The 15,114-nt window shown below is 41.8% G+C and overlaps 1 protein-coding gene across 1 annotated transcript; it reads right to left on the bottom strand.

Moving 5' to 3' along the window:
• Nucleotides 1-470: 470 nt before the first annotated feature.
• Nucleotides 471-9,776, bottom strand: LOC115132026 (coiled-coil domain-containing protein 22-like). Its single transcript, XM_029664210.2, has 15 exons — nucleotides 9,363-9,776; nucleotides 8,670-8,847; nucleotides 7,846-7,978; nucleotides 7,539-7,645; nucleotides 7,152-7,236; nucleotides 4,634-4,803; nucleotides 4,314-4,526; nucleotides 3,984-4,175; nucleotides 3,610-3,846; nucleotides 3,430-3,531; nucleotides 3,204-3,311; nucleotides 2,975-3,070; nucleotides 2,775-2,834; nucleotides 2,558-2,632; nucleotides 471-2,412 (listed from the first exon to the last, which is right to left on the bottom strand). The coding sequence occupies exons 1-15, from the start codon at nucleotides 9,410-9,412 to the stop codon at nucleotides 2,299-2,301; spliced, it is 1,920 nt and encodes a 639-aa protein (XP_029520070.1). The 5' UTR covers nucleotides 9,413-9,776; the 3' UTR covers nucleotides 471-2,298.
• Nucleotides 9,777-15,114: the final 5,338 nt, after the last annotated feature.

Below are 15,114 nucleotides of genomic sequence, written 5' to 3'. Positions count from 1 at the left end.
TTTGTGGTGAAAAAGTTTGGTAAAAATTTGCGTTATTAGACGCCAATGGATTCAGCAAGTGGTTTCCCGCAGTAACAAGTTACACATTGTACGGTTGGTAGCCCATCTAGTGAATATTACGAGATCAACCATGTCCAGCAATGTCGTGTGTCAATTGTAAACTGCATGACTACAGTTTGGAACACATCAATTTATATTAAAATATTGAAAATATATTAATACTTGCAACTCAATATTGCAAGTACATTCTTGAAAATAGCAGCATGATGGATCCGAGAGAGGTACATGTGGATATACTAATGATTGATAATGGATATTTGTGCCTGATGCAAATGTTCCAAAAACAAGAAGCCTTGTTTACATGAGTTGTGAGTTTTGTGATCTGATCCAGGTGATGCATCTACCCAGCCACTGTCCACATTATGAACAGATTAGCTGGAGTCTCCCTGCATGCACATTTTTGACAGATATTCTTTCAAAACAATATGAAGGTATTTATTTTAAGACAATTGCTGATGCCATAAGTCAATGGTGCTCAGTGTCAATGATCTTAGAGGCCAGTATGATGATTTAGTTTGATCATCAGGATCTGTTAACACTTGACTGATATCCAGACACAATGGTGGTGCTTACACAGGCAGCGCAATACTTTTTTCCCTAATTGGCATTTTGACCAATCAGATAAGCTCTTTTGTTAATAAATGGGTAAAAGATCAGAATTTGACTGCCTGTGTGAACACAGCCAATGCGTGCCTGACCACCTCCCGAGGTGATTAGGAAGATCTGATCAAAGAGATCACAATGTGTCTTTTAATCATCTACACCCGCCAAAAATGTGGCACAATTAGAACGTTGACAAGATCAGGACAAAGGACACGTTGGCACCAGGTATAAACAGGGCTAAAGAACCAGTACAACAGGCATTCCCACAGGATCATGGAAAAAAGGCCAGAATATGAACGTGATGCAAAAAACATTTCAGCATTTCAACATTAACCAAACCTTAACGTGTGAAAGAAAACACAACATAGCACAGGACATTCATTTAAATGTTAATTTGCTGCTGACTAACATTGTTGTATCATTTTTATACAAGTTTTGCATGAATCATCGTCAATCAATGTAGTTTATTTGTTATCTAATCTTGGCCATTTCAGGAGATCAATGCCCAAAAGGCGAGGCAATTTACCCTAAGCCAAATAATACTCAGCAAAAGAGAGACAAAAGCAGCATTTGATTTCAAGGCATGAGCATGACCTAGAAAGGACAAACCTAGTAATCTCCTTATCGATTCCAGTTTGTAAGACAAAATATGGCATGGATTTCTTTCTGCACAAGTCAATGGTATCTTAGGCCATACCTAGCCCTTGCATTTGTCTGTGGAATGGGAGGGGGGGAAATGAAGAAATTCACCTTAACACATGGAACTGCATTGCATTTCAAAGTAGTATCAAGATTACTTGGAAGTATTGTACAGTAAAAAAAAAAAAAGAAGCTTAAAGCTGGTCATTTGTACAGCAACCATTACTCAGGGGGATTGTGATGGTGCATGATACTTCTGAAACATGGTGCACTTTGAGGGAACATAGACCTGACATTTTCAAAGCACACTAACCTCACCAGATTCAGCAGAATCACTTACAATCACTATGTTTGCTAGTCTAGGACTGGATGACATTCAAACAACCTCGTGAGTTCTAAATCAATCATTCATTTCCAATGACTGGTCTAAGAATGTAGGTAATGATTGATGTACTCAAATTCAGAGATGTAAATCAGTGCTTGTGTAATTGTACCTCGACCATCAAGACATTCACTTGATGGGTCAATCAGAACTACTGCAATTGAGATAAGATCTACTACACATTTCTAATAGAAAGTATGAGAGCATCATTTGTGCAGAACCTATTTTTTGATTGTGTGGAATCAATATGGAATCAGTATGGGACACCATGGATGCAAGGCAAGTATAATTAATTCATCACTGTTTTATGCATCACACAACTCTTTTCTATATCCTGCATGGATTTTGATCAGCCAAGGTTTGTGCATAAAAAATTAAGTATTTTCAGTACAAAATTCAATCTCCCCTCCCCATATGCTGTCAGTGCTCCCAGAAGGCAAAACCAAAAGTGACGTTGGAGGAAGGAAAGCGTTGAAAGTCTTGAGACGAGTGTGCTTTCTTGGTTCCACACACACACAGGACAGGCAGTCTCGAGGGCATGCTACCTACCGGTCAGTTTGACCAGCAGACGAGTCAGGCGGCCACTACGGTGCATCATGCTGAGGAGGGTCACGTCAGGCCTCTCTGATCTTGGCAGCCAGAGCAGAGTTCTCCTGGCGAATGGCTTTGTAGTCCTCCAGGATCTTCTCCAGGTTACTTACAGTCTTTTTACCATTCTCTGTGTCAATCTATGGAGAAACGGGAACTTTAAAAGTTTGCTTTACCAAGTCAGACCTATATCGCTATGCCAAATAAAATCACAAACTATGCCTGATGTTGTACAGTAGCAGTGCAAGTTAGTGGTTTGGTATAAAATAAGAGGTCCATATATACCTGTTCCTCCAGGTCTCTGATCTCTCTCATGATTGTGCCAGTGTCCTCAATAGTTTGGATCAACTGAGTGCAGTTCTATACCAGGAAAGATAATCAAGTCACACAACTAACCAATATAGTTATAAGGCCCTAAAATTACCACAGTGCACCACACCCAAGGATATACACATTGCTCTTCAGTTTCTAAGAAGGATATATTCTGCCAACAAGCTCTTACCTCATGCAAGGCTGCCAGGTACTTGTAGGATTTGCGGACAGATTCGTCTTTTTTCGCATCCTGCACAGTATGAGGAAAAGTAATATTAGGCAATTGAAGAAAAATGTGGTATAGAGAACAATTGAAATAAAATTCAGGTATTCCTTTGACCTCTAATTGAAAAAAGTAAAATCATGGAGTTCTCTTGCTAGGTGTTCTACCTTGAAGACCAGCTCATCAGTCACAGCGAACGTTCGGTCCAGTTTTCCAGTCAGGCTGTTAATCTCTTTTTGCAGCTCCTTAGTGTCAGACAGAATCTAGAGAAAAAGGGGACACACAAACACCATACTTAAAAATCACTCTACTCACGATTCAAATTTTGTTTTAATTACTTTGTTTTTAAGGAGATACTCAGGACTGTATTGATGCGAGGTGTCTCAGACAGTGTACCTTTGTAATTTCTTCCTTCTGTTTCCGGATGTTGCCAACGATCTCCAGGATCCTGGCAGTGTACGCTGAGCGGGAGATATCTTTGGGGAGATTCTCAAACTCTGTTATCTGAAGGACAAATCCGATTTCCCAAAACTGGTGTTAGACAAAATGCTTGGACAGGAACCAAATTAATACACATTGTGGAAGTAAAATCATCCCAAATACATTTAATTAGTTTTAATACCAGTTGTTTATACAGTCCCTCCTTCTTCTTGGCCTCCTCCGCAGATTGACTGATTTTTTCATGAAGCTCTTTGATTTCAGATAGCTTTCGGGAGGACTCCATCTAGAGAAAAGAATGGAAGTTGAATTAAGAGTTTCTTTCTGTCACACACTTGGGGATATCTAAGGAGATGAACACTACCTCTTGGTTGCTGCAGAGCTCCTTGAGCCTGCGGTGCTCATCAATAAGTGGAGCTCTGTGTTTCTCCCACTGGGCGGCCAGGTTGACCACTCGCTCGGCACTTCCCTCTACTAGGGCCTGCAGCTTGGCCAGGTTGTTCTCCCCGTCCGGCAGCAGGTATATGGTCTGCTTCTTTACCCGCACAGAGTCCTCCTCCTCCCTGTTGCTCAGCTCTTTCTGCTTCAGCTCATCTGACACCTGCACACAGACGAGAGACAAGTGTTGCAGGGTGACTATGTCTTACATGTCATAGTTCATTCCACTGTGGTAACTCTGGTCCGAGGTCTACGCAAATAAACAGTTTGTCTATTTTGAGTAATAGAGGCTCCAATTACCTGATGTATAGACACAGTGAGCTGCCTCATGTCTCCGCCCACCTCCTCTAGGCTGAGGGAGAGCTGCTGTAGCTGCTGCTGCAGGGAGGCCAGCTCCTCCTGCTGTCGGGCCTGCAGATCCTCCTCCGACTGATGTGAGCTGGGGAGGGAGTTGGCCGCTGCTGCCATCTGCTTGGCAGCTTTCTCAGGCTCCTGACAAACACACACAGAGAGAGGCATGGATCGGTTAGAGAGAAACAAAGGCTGGATTCAGATTGGAAATCAAAAGGGGGAACATTTGGATATCTTGCTCAATGTCTTTGGAGCAGGCTTTGTTTACCCATCATTCACCTCTGTGAAAGTAAATTTTTCAGTGTGGGTGAAGCGGGTGCCCTTGGCGAGGATGTCACCAATGAGGGGAGAGCCCCCGAAGGACTGCAGCAGCTCTGTGAGGTCAGAGCCCGACCCGTGGGCACCGAGGGTGTCCTGGCGGGTCTGGGCCGCAGTGCGCAGCTGCTCTTCGATCCGCTTCTGCAGACGAGCACGCTTCCTGGAGCGATATTCCTGGGTGGACACGAGTTCACAGATGAAAACACTGCATTGAACACAGAAATATTATTATTGTTCTCAAATTCAAGTCAAAAACTTAAACTATCCCTTAAAGAGCATACCTCGGGTGTGAGGCGGGAAAGGAGGCCTTGGCTGTTCCACTCGTTCTCCCACTCCTGGGCGTTACTGAGCTCCCCTGCATGCTGCTCCAGCAGGGAGGCCGGCACGGAGGCATGCTGCGACGGCTGGGCAGTTACAGGGGGAAGGAAGTCCCTGTGGTAGTCATTTTCCTCTGAAGAGGGGGAGAAAAGAATGACGTGGTATACTGGTATTGAACTGTCACCATATGCTCTCATTTCAGTGGCAAAGAAGATCTTGTACCAAGCCTAATGTAACACCTGCTTATGTACAGTACCAGTCAAAGATTTAGACATCTACTCATTCAAGGTTTTTCTTTATTTTTTATTATTTTCTACATTGTAGAATAATAGTAAAGACATCAAAATTATGAAATAACACTTTGCACACTCTTGGCATTCTCTCAACCAGCTTCTTGAGGTAGTCACCTGGAATGCTTTTCAATTAACAGGTATGCCTTGTTGAAAGTTAATTTGTGGAATTTCTTTCCTTCTTAATGCGTTTGAGCCAATCAGTTGTGTTGTGACAAGGTAGGGGTGGTATACAGAAGATTTTTATTTTTTTATTTCACCTTTATTTAACCAGGTAGGCTAGTTGAGAACAAGTTCTCATTTGCAACTGCGACCTGGCCAAGATAAAGCATAGCAGTGTGAACAGACAACACAGAGTTACACATGGAGTAAACAATTAACAAGTCAATAACACAGTAGAAAAAAAATGGGCAGTCTATATACAATGTGTGCAAAAGGCATGAGGAGGTAGGCGAATAATACAATTTTGCAGATTAACACTGGAGTGATAAATGATCAGATGGTCATGTACAGGTAGAGATATTGGTGTGCAAAAGAGCAGAAAAGTAAATAAATAAAAAAAACAGTATAAAAACAGTATGGGAATGAGGTAGGTGAAAATGGGTGGGCTATTTACCAATAGACTATGTACAGCTGCAGCGATCGGTTAGCTGATGTTTGAAGTTGGTGAGGGAGATAAAGGTCTCCAACTTCAGCGATTTTTGCAGTTCGTTCCAGTCACAGGCAGCAGAGTACTGGAACGAAAGGCGGCCAAATGAGGTGTTGGCTTTAGGGATGATCAGTGAGATACACCTGCTGGAGCGCGTGCTACGGATGGGTGTTGCCATCGTGACCAGTGAACTGAGATAAGGCGGAGCTTTACCTAGCATGGACTTGTAGATGACCTGGAGCCAGTGGGTCTGGCGACGAATATGTAGCGAGGGCCAGCCGACTAGAGCATACAAGATGGTCTTTTACCATATAGGGCTAAGTCCATATTATGGCAAGACCAGCTCAAATAAGCAAAGAAAAATGACAGTCCATCATTACTTTAAAACATGGTCAGTCAGTCCGGAAAATGTCAAGAATTTTTGTTATGATGCAACTGGCTCTCATGAGGACCGCCACAGGAAAGGAAGACCCAGAGTTACCTCTGCCGCAGAGGACAAGTTCATTAGAGTTACCAGCCGCAGAAATTGCAGCGCAAATAAATGCCTTACTGAGTTCAAGTAACACCACCTGACCACCACCCATCAACTGTTCAGAGGAGACTGCGTGAATTAGGCCTTCATGGTCGAATTGCTGCAAAGAAACCACTACTAAAGGACACCAATAAGAAGAGACTTGCTTGGGCCAAGAAACATGAGCAATGGACATTAGACCGATGGAAATTTGTCCTTTGGTCTGATTAGTCCAAATTTGAAATCTTTGGTTCCAACCGCTATGTCTTTGTGAGACGCAGAGTAGGTGAACGGATGATCTCTGCATGAGTGGTTCCCACCATGAAGCAAGGAGGAGGTGGTGTGATGGTGCTTTGCTGGAGACACTTAGTGATTTATTTAGAATTCAAGGCACACAACTAGCATGGCTACCACAGCATTCTGCAGCGATACGCCATCCCAACTGGTTTGCGCTTAGAGAAGACTATAATTTGTTTTTCAACAGGACAATGACCCAACACATCGCCAGGCTGTGTAAGGGCTATTTGACCAAGAACGAGAGTGATGAGTGCTGCATCAGATGACCTGGCCTCCACAATCACCCAACCTCAACCTAATTGAGATGGTTTGGGATGAGTCGGACCACAGTCTGAAGGAAAAGGAGGCAACAAGTGCTCAGCATATGTGAGAACTCATTCAAGACTGTTGGAAAAGCAGTCCAGGTGAAGCTGGTTGAGAGAATGCCAAGAGTGTGCAAAGCTGTCAAGGCAAAGGGTGGCTACTTCGAAGAATTTAAAATATGTTTAACACTTTTTTGGTTACTACATCATTCCACGTGTTATTTTATAGTTTTGATGTCTTCACTATTATTCTAAAATGTAGAAAATAGTAAAAATAAAGAAAAACCCTTGAAGGAGTAGGTGTGTCCAAACCTTTGACAACTACTGTATATAGGCTACTCATTCAGAATCCTACACAACTGGAAGAATTGGATTACAGAATGATATGCAATGACAGTAAGTTACGAGGGTCCTGTGTATTCTGGGGTTTACCTTTCAATTGCTTTTTCCCAGGCACTTTGAGGCAGTGGGGTAAACTAAGGGTCTGAGAGTGGAAACTGTGGGACGGTCCTGGGTTCTAAAAAGAAACGTGAAGTGAGAACGCATACAACAAGAGGGAACACTGTTGATTCAAATAGGAAGTGTGTATAGATTCAAATTGGAAGTTTGAAGTTCTGGAGAATATTGACTTGAGTAAATATCCACGAAGCCATGAAAAACAGGATGAACATGAGTCATTATTGCCTCACTACTTTCACTATATAGCCTTAATCTAGCTTCCTTCATGATCTAGGAAACCCAAAGTTATTTATCAGTGTATATTAAACTTAGCAGGCCACGTCATTGATAATGCTTTGTAGCATAGCTAGCAGGACGTACCTGTGTTTTACAGAGGAGGGGTAGTCTGCAGGATGGAGAGAGCCAGGGCAAGGCCAGCTGAGCTTTAATCTGGGCAGCTATGGATTTCTGGAGGAGGGCCGATTTACCTGTTAGGGGGTACAATGTATGAGACAAAGAAATACTTTCAGATTATTGTCATTTTTAGAAGTTCAAACATTCAATGTCTTTTTATTGATCAGATTACAGTTCAGAAAGCAAAAAATAAAACCAATTTATAAGGGGAGAACTAAACCTAATGGTATTTATTAATGACAAGAAGTACAATGGTGGGACATTGAGTCTGTACCTGCTGGTTGGTCCGAGGCCTCAGCACTTTCTCTGGGCAGCTTCTCCACTAGGAACATGAGCAAGGAGCGGATCTCTGGCTCATTGCTGTACAGAAAGGTCTGGTAGCCAATCTCTCCCTTGTAGCCAAGGTCCTGCAAATAAAAATGCATGTCAACCTCGTTATGGAGTCTGTTCATACACAGGTCATTGACCTTAGTATAATGCCTCACCCTCTAGAACATGAGGGTCATTCCGGGTAAGAAATGGAACGAGAAATGTCTATGAGATTTCCATGAACATGTCCAATGATGTAGCCTGCTTCACAAAATGATCAAACCAAATGTATTCACAATTGGCAGATTCGAAATCTTGTAAGTAAACTGTTAATCTCAGGAGATCACTCAACCGAAGTTACGCAAGCAATTGGGCTATTCAATAGAGTCAATCAAGTGAGGAAACAAAAACAGTTCAAAACAATGCTCAATGAGATGGAATGGCATTAGCCTATATGACATCACTTCACATTGTAGCAGGATGTCAAATTGGTTGCTGAATGACTTCTTTTCAGACATCAGTGGTCCAGACTGCATGCATGTAGTTGGGACCATGAGAAACTGAGCTTGATCTAATGACAGTAAATTAATTTCAGAATACAAAAAAAACCTGGAATGAGTGTCATGCAAAGGGGGTATAGGTCATATGGGTACATCAATAAGTCATGCATGGTTATCCATTTACAGCAAACAATATCTTAATCTTCATGTGATCAAAAGAAGGAGTGAGCCCCATTTTGCAACAGGAGGGGGAGCACTATAACTATCCCTTTTCTTTTCGACCTCTCACCTGACAGGCCTGTGCCAGGCTCATGCCCACACGGAAGCGGGCAGACATGCCTGGGGGTAAGGAGGGGCACAGTCCGCTTCCCAGGGCCGGGTCGATCACTCGCAGACATCTCACCACCGCCTCCACTATCAGCTCACTGGTGAAGTGCTTCACACTCTGCACATCCTTCCCCACGTCCCTGTGCAAACAGACACAGCATGAGGTGCAGGTGCACAGGGTTAACTTCCCACTTGTGTCACACCCACTTCTCACTAGTCATGTGATCAGCCGGTTAAACTTTCAAATGACATTCAAAGTTCTGTGGTGTAACTAACATGCTAGATAGAAAGATAGATAGTGTAATGAGCAGAATTCGTCTAACATATTTTATTATTGGCAGAGTGAAAATCAAACAACTAGCTGTTAGAACAAAATAAGCACATGTTAAACGTTTGGATGAATGTAGCCATGATTTTCGCTCTACACTTCAACAAACGTTCACAAGGAAAATATTAGCTGATATGAAATGGCTCTGGTGAGTGAGTGAATGTAGATCTGGGTATCAGTGGCTATCAAATCAAAGACAAGAGCTAGCCAAACTCACTACAGTAGACAGATAAGCTAGCAAACGCTAGCTATCTAAATTGCAAGCTAGCAACAACAGGTTATTTATTGATAATATTAGAAAGTAACTTTAGCTAGCTAGATACTTACGTGCCAGTCTGTCTAAGCGAGTGAATTAAAATCTTATCAACTTCATCCATCACTGCAAGAAGTGCCTTGTAATTTCTTTTAGAAAACAAATCTTCCCCTAAATTACATATAATTAGGCTTCTGTTGGCTAGCTAGAAAGCGGTTTAACAGGCTTGTCCATTGGAAAAAGCTAGCTAGCGAGCGAGCCTGTGTTAGCTGGCGACCTAGGTAGCTAAACTAACGTTATCACTCCACAGCGCATGAACAAAAGGCACTGGCTATTTCAGCAACCGTTCCATTTAAAAAATGCTGTGTGTTTCCCTAAATGTCTTGCAAATTGCTTTTCATTTTACGAAAGCTAGCTCGCTAACACATTCGTGTAATATAAATGTGTGCATATCTAAACTAAAGGCAGGAAGTCGTATGGGAGGAGTACATGGTAGCAGTGCTTTATGGGATGCTGAGTTTCGACAATCTTCTGGAGAGCTGGGCAAGTAAAACTCTGATTCCCAGCAAGCCCCCACTAGTCGCTTAGTGACAACCCATGACTGGCAACTGCGATTTGGCACGTGCATTTTGGAAATTGCATTATTTTAGACGTGTGCCTGTTTTCAATGGGATGTGTATTAATAGGACTTGTTAATCACACTTTAAATATTGTACAACTTATTTCGGACTTATTATTATTTGGTACAACATTTTTTTGTACACTGTTTAAAGGGGCAATCTGCATTTGCTACATCCATTATTTTTCTTTATAAACTAATGATATGTACCAATTAATACTTGAAGAATATAATTTATAAATGCCGCATGAGTTTAGTTCATCTATCATAACCCATCATAACCCCAAATATAAGCTTGTTTTACTCCAAACTTTGTAAACAAAGTATATGTAAACAAACACTATACAGCCTCAAAACATGGTTAAAACTACAATGTTGATATCATGGATAGTCAGTCCTTGCATCCATAGCTGTATCTATGAATTTGAGAGTGGTTACATTTCTCCAGCCCCATCCCTCAGCCTTTTACCGAAACAGGGGTGGGGAGCTCACTTGGTTTGATATGGTTTCAGCTGCTGATTGCCCCTTTAAGGTAGAAACATAATTCAAACTTTAAAATGTGGACCAGTGTGCTTGTATACATTTATACTTTTTGTCCTTCATCCACATTAATGGGATTTCTTTAACATTCTAAAGCTCCCATTGTTGAAAACTCCTGTTAATTCCAACATTCTATTGACTGTAAAGAATGTAACTTTTGACACAAATCAGCTACTTTGACCACTTTCCCAACAACTTATGAAATCTTGGTCTACTTCCTGCTTTTCAAATCTGAAATCAGAACACTGTACCAATAAAACGATGCAGCTGTTTTTGTAACTACATCAAATAGGGGCGTCGGGTAACATGGCGGTTAGGAGCGTTGGGCTAGTAACTGAAAGGTTGCTGGGTCAAATCCCTGAGCAAGGCAAATAACCGTAATTGCTCCATGGTCGCCATCAATAATGGCTGCTCCCCTGGCTGTCACCCCACATGGGAAGTGGGATATGCAGAAACACATTTCCATTTCACACCTCACACTTGTACAGGTTACCCATTTGTACATACAGTGAAACAGGACTATATAAGCACCCTCTAATTATATTTACTATAACTACATTTCATCTCGGACAAGTTCTGGCCTGGTTTAGATCTTATCTATCGGAAAGATATCAGTTTGTCTCTGTGAATGGTTTGTCCTCTGACAAATCAACTGTACATTTCGGTGTTCCTCAAGGTTCCGTTTTAGGACCACTATTGTTCTCACTATATATTTTACCTCTTGGGGATGTTATTCGAAAACAAAATGTTAACTTTCACTGCTATGCGGATGACACACAGCTGTACATTTCAATGAAACATGGTGGTGAAGCCCCAAAATTGCCCTTGCTAGAAGCATGTGTTTCAGACATAAGGAAGTGGATGGCTGCAAACTTTCTACTTTTAAACTCGGACAAAACAGAGATGCTTGTTCTAGGTCCCAAAAAACAAAGAGATCTTCTGTTGAATCTGACAATTCATCTTAATGGTTGTACAGTCGTCTCAAATAAAACTGTGAAGGACCTCAGCGTTACTCTGGACCCTGATCTCTCTTTTGAAGAACATATCAAGACCATTTCAAGGACAGCTTTTTTCCATCTACGTAACATTGCAAAAATCAGAAACTTTCTGTCCAAAAATGATGCAGAAAAATTAATCCATGCTTTTGTCACTTCTAGGTTAGACTACTGCAATGCTCTACTTTCCGGCTACCCGGATAAAGCACTAAATAAACTTCAGTTAGTGCTAAATATGGCTGCTAGAATCCTGACTAGAACCAAAAAAATTGATCATATTACTCCAGTGCTAGCCTCTCTACACTGGCTTCCTGTCAAAGCAAGGGCTGATTTCAAGGTTTTACTGCTAACCTGCAAAGCATTACATGGGCTTGTTCCTACCTATCTCTCTGATTTGGTCCTGCCGTACATACCTACACGTACGCTACGGTCACAAGACGCAGGCCTCCTAATTGTCCCTAGAATTTCTAACCAAACAGCTGGAGGCAGGGCTTTCTCCTATAGAGCTCCATTTTTATGGAACGGTCTGCCTACCCATGTCAGAGACGCAAACTCGGTCTCAACCTTTAAGTCTTTACTGAAGACTCATCTCTTCAGTGGGTCATATGATTGAGTGTAGTCTGGCCCAGGAGTGGGAAGGTGAACGGAAAGGCTCTGGAGCAACGAACCGCCCTTGCTGTCTCTGCCTGGCCGGTTCCCCTCTTTCCACTGGGATTCTCTGCCTCTAACCCTATTACAGGGGCTGAGTCACTGGCTTACTGGGGCTCTCTCATGCCGTCCCTGGAAGGGGTGCGTCACCTGAGTGGGTTGATTCACTGATGTGGTCATCCTGTCTGGGTTGGCGCCCCCCCTTGGGTTGTGCCATGGCGGAGATCTTTGTGGGCTATACTCAGCCTTGTCTCAGGATGGTAAGTTGGTGGTTGAAGATATCCTTCTAGGGGTGTGGGGGCTGTGCTTTGGCAAAGTGGGTGGGGTTATATCCTTCCTGTTTGGCCCTGTCCGGGGGTGTCCTCGGATGGGGCCACAGTGTCTCCTGACCCCTCCTGTCTCAGCCTCCAGTATTTATGCTGCAGTAGTTTATGTGTCGGGGGGCTAGGGTCAGTTTGTTATATCTGGAGTACTTCTCCTGTCCTATTCGGTGTCCTGTGTGAATCTAAGTGTGCGTTCTCTAATTCTCTCCTTCTTTCTCTCTCTCGGAGGACCTGAACCCTAGGACCATGCCCCAGGACTACCTGACATGATGACTCCTTGCTGTCCCCAGTCCACCTGACCGTGCTGCTGCTCCAGTTTCAACTGTTCTGCCTTATTATTATTCGACCATGCTGGTCATTTATGAACATTTGAACATCTTGGCCATGTTCTGTTATAATCTCCACCCGGCACAGCCAGAAGAGACTGGCCACCCCTTATAGCCTGGTTCCTCTCTAGGTTTCTTCCTAGGTTTTGGCCATTCTAGGGAGTGTTTCCTAGCCACCGTGCTTCTACACCTGCATTGGTTGCTGTTTGGGGTTTTAGGCTGGGTTTCTGTACAGCACTTTGAGATATCAGCTGATGTACGAAGGGCTATATAAATAAATTTGATTTGATCTCAACTTTTACAAACAACTGAACTTTCTCAACAACTTACATAAAAACGTACCTACCTATTCACTATTACACGATTACTGCTACAAGTACTTCTGGGCTACTTACTATTAAACAAGTCAACATTTTTCAACACTAACAAACTTCTAAACTTCTTCTACTAGATGCAACATCATATAGCTCTCCCCAAATAATATATTTAACTATGACTATATATTCACTGCTTCACTTTAAAGGGGGCAATCTGTGATCCTACATCCATTTTTTACTTTTAAATTGGTGATTTATACCCATTGATTCTTGAAGAACATAACGTATTAGTCCTGAGTGATTAGTGTTTTTTGAGGTCGGTTCTGTTTTGGAAAAATAATAATAAAACATTTGATTTCTGTTTGGATAATAAAAAATAATAATAAATACATTATGAAATATGGCATTGAAATAATTTTAGAGCTATTACATTGAAATTCCAAAGCCAAATATTGAGAACATTAATTTTCCAAAACATTGAAAACGTTCCATTGTCTAACAACACAGAATAAAACAATTAATAACAGCCGATGGAAGTGACTGTCCATTACTGCATACGTATTAACCATAATTTATTCACATGACCATACTTTCGTAAAATATTTCAGTTGTGTATATTACTTTTTTTTATTTGATGACTCTATTATTTCATTCAAGTTTCATTCAAGTCATCATCTCATCTCTGCTCAGGCAGTAGCAGCCAGACAGATAACCATGTAACGTTATCTCTGTTTCTCTCAATTGAGTCATCCTATTTAGCTAGGCTATTAGCTAGCTGGTAGATGACTGTGCTGCAGAGCCGTCTGACAAAATCAGTCTAGTTGTTATTCAAAGTAGATAAAGCATACTTTCAAGATTTGCTCATTACCAACTACTATTCAGTGTTTAATAGTCACATGTACCGGGTTGCAGGTGTGATTGCAGGGTACAGTGAAAATCTTATGCTTCGAACTCCAACATGCAGGACTAAGTTAAATAAAATAATGAAAATGGTATTAAAAAACAACAATATACATAGAAATAGCACTCTACACATAACAACAACTGTGGCAGTGATGAATAAATACATGTCCATTCGGGTGGAGGTAGACTACTACAACTGTCAATCGGGTAGAGCTACCTCACGAACTGTCTCTGTTGTGTACATTCTTCTCTCATGCTGTCTCATGTGGTCTGTGTCAAAGATTATGGATGTAAGATACATGTATTATGGATGTAAGATACAAGATACATGTATCTCTGCCCTAACAATGGGAGACTACAAAGCGGCACGGTGGGCTGTCTAGCTCCCACCTATCATTTCTTTGGATTGGTGGATACATGTTGATGTCAACTGCCTGTATTCAATGGAGAGCGATTCTGCGCTTACTAGCCTCATGCCATGAATATGCATAGCCATCTCAAGACAAGTCCGTTACAAAAATTAATTCTCAAAGTTTCCCGGGATGTCACGTGTCCTACTTATATTAGTACACTCGCAACAACTTAAGCGTTACGACATATCTATTCGATCAAATCAACCTTACGCCGCAAATAAACCATACAGAATATGTTATGTATACACCGCTTTATTGCACAGAAAAGGGGGGTCAGAGGGTGTTTTATGTGCTGCCATATACTTTCCCTTTTTTCAGGCACATTTGTTTCCTTCACTCACTCGGAAACTCAGCCTTGGTACAGTATCATATAAATAGCTTAATACTAGATACAGTAACAGAGGGAAGTTGCCACCATTGCAATTGGATGAATCAAAAACGACAGAGCTATCGAGATACATTCACACAAGACATAGTCAACATATGAATATGTCCCTCATTTACATTACATTTACATTTAAGTCATTTAGCAGACGCTCTTATCCAGAGCTCGAGGTTTTTAATTTGTACAAAGAGCCCTCTTATTGTTTCTCAGTTTCATAAAGGCAATGTCTATCCACCTTTCCAAACTAGCGTCACATGGTGGCACGTTTTTGTGGGTCGTCTTTTGGCCGAATGCACTGTTACTCTTATAGTGGTGCCTTGTGGTTTACCTTTCCCTTCCAGTGTATTTCTCATGGGG

The sequence above is a fragment of the Oncorhynchus nerka genome, linkage group LG7 (genome assembly GCF_034236695.1).
Source record: "Oncorhynchus nerka isolate Pitt River linkage group LG7, Oner_Uvic_2.0, whole genome shotgun sequence".
NCBI classification, from domain to species: domain Eukaryota; kingdom Metazoa; phylum Chordata; class Actinopteri; order Salmoniformes; family Salmonidae; genus Oncorhynchus; species Oncorhynchus nerka.
This window is presented reverse-complemented; position numbering and strand designations above follow the sequence as displayed.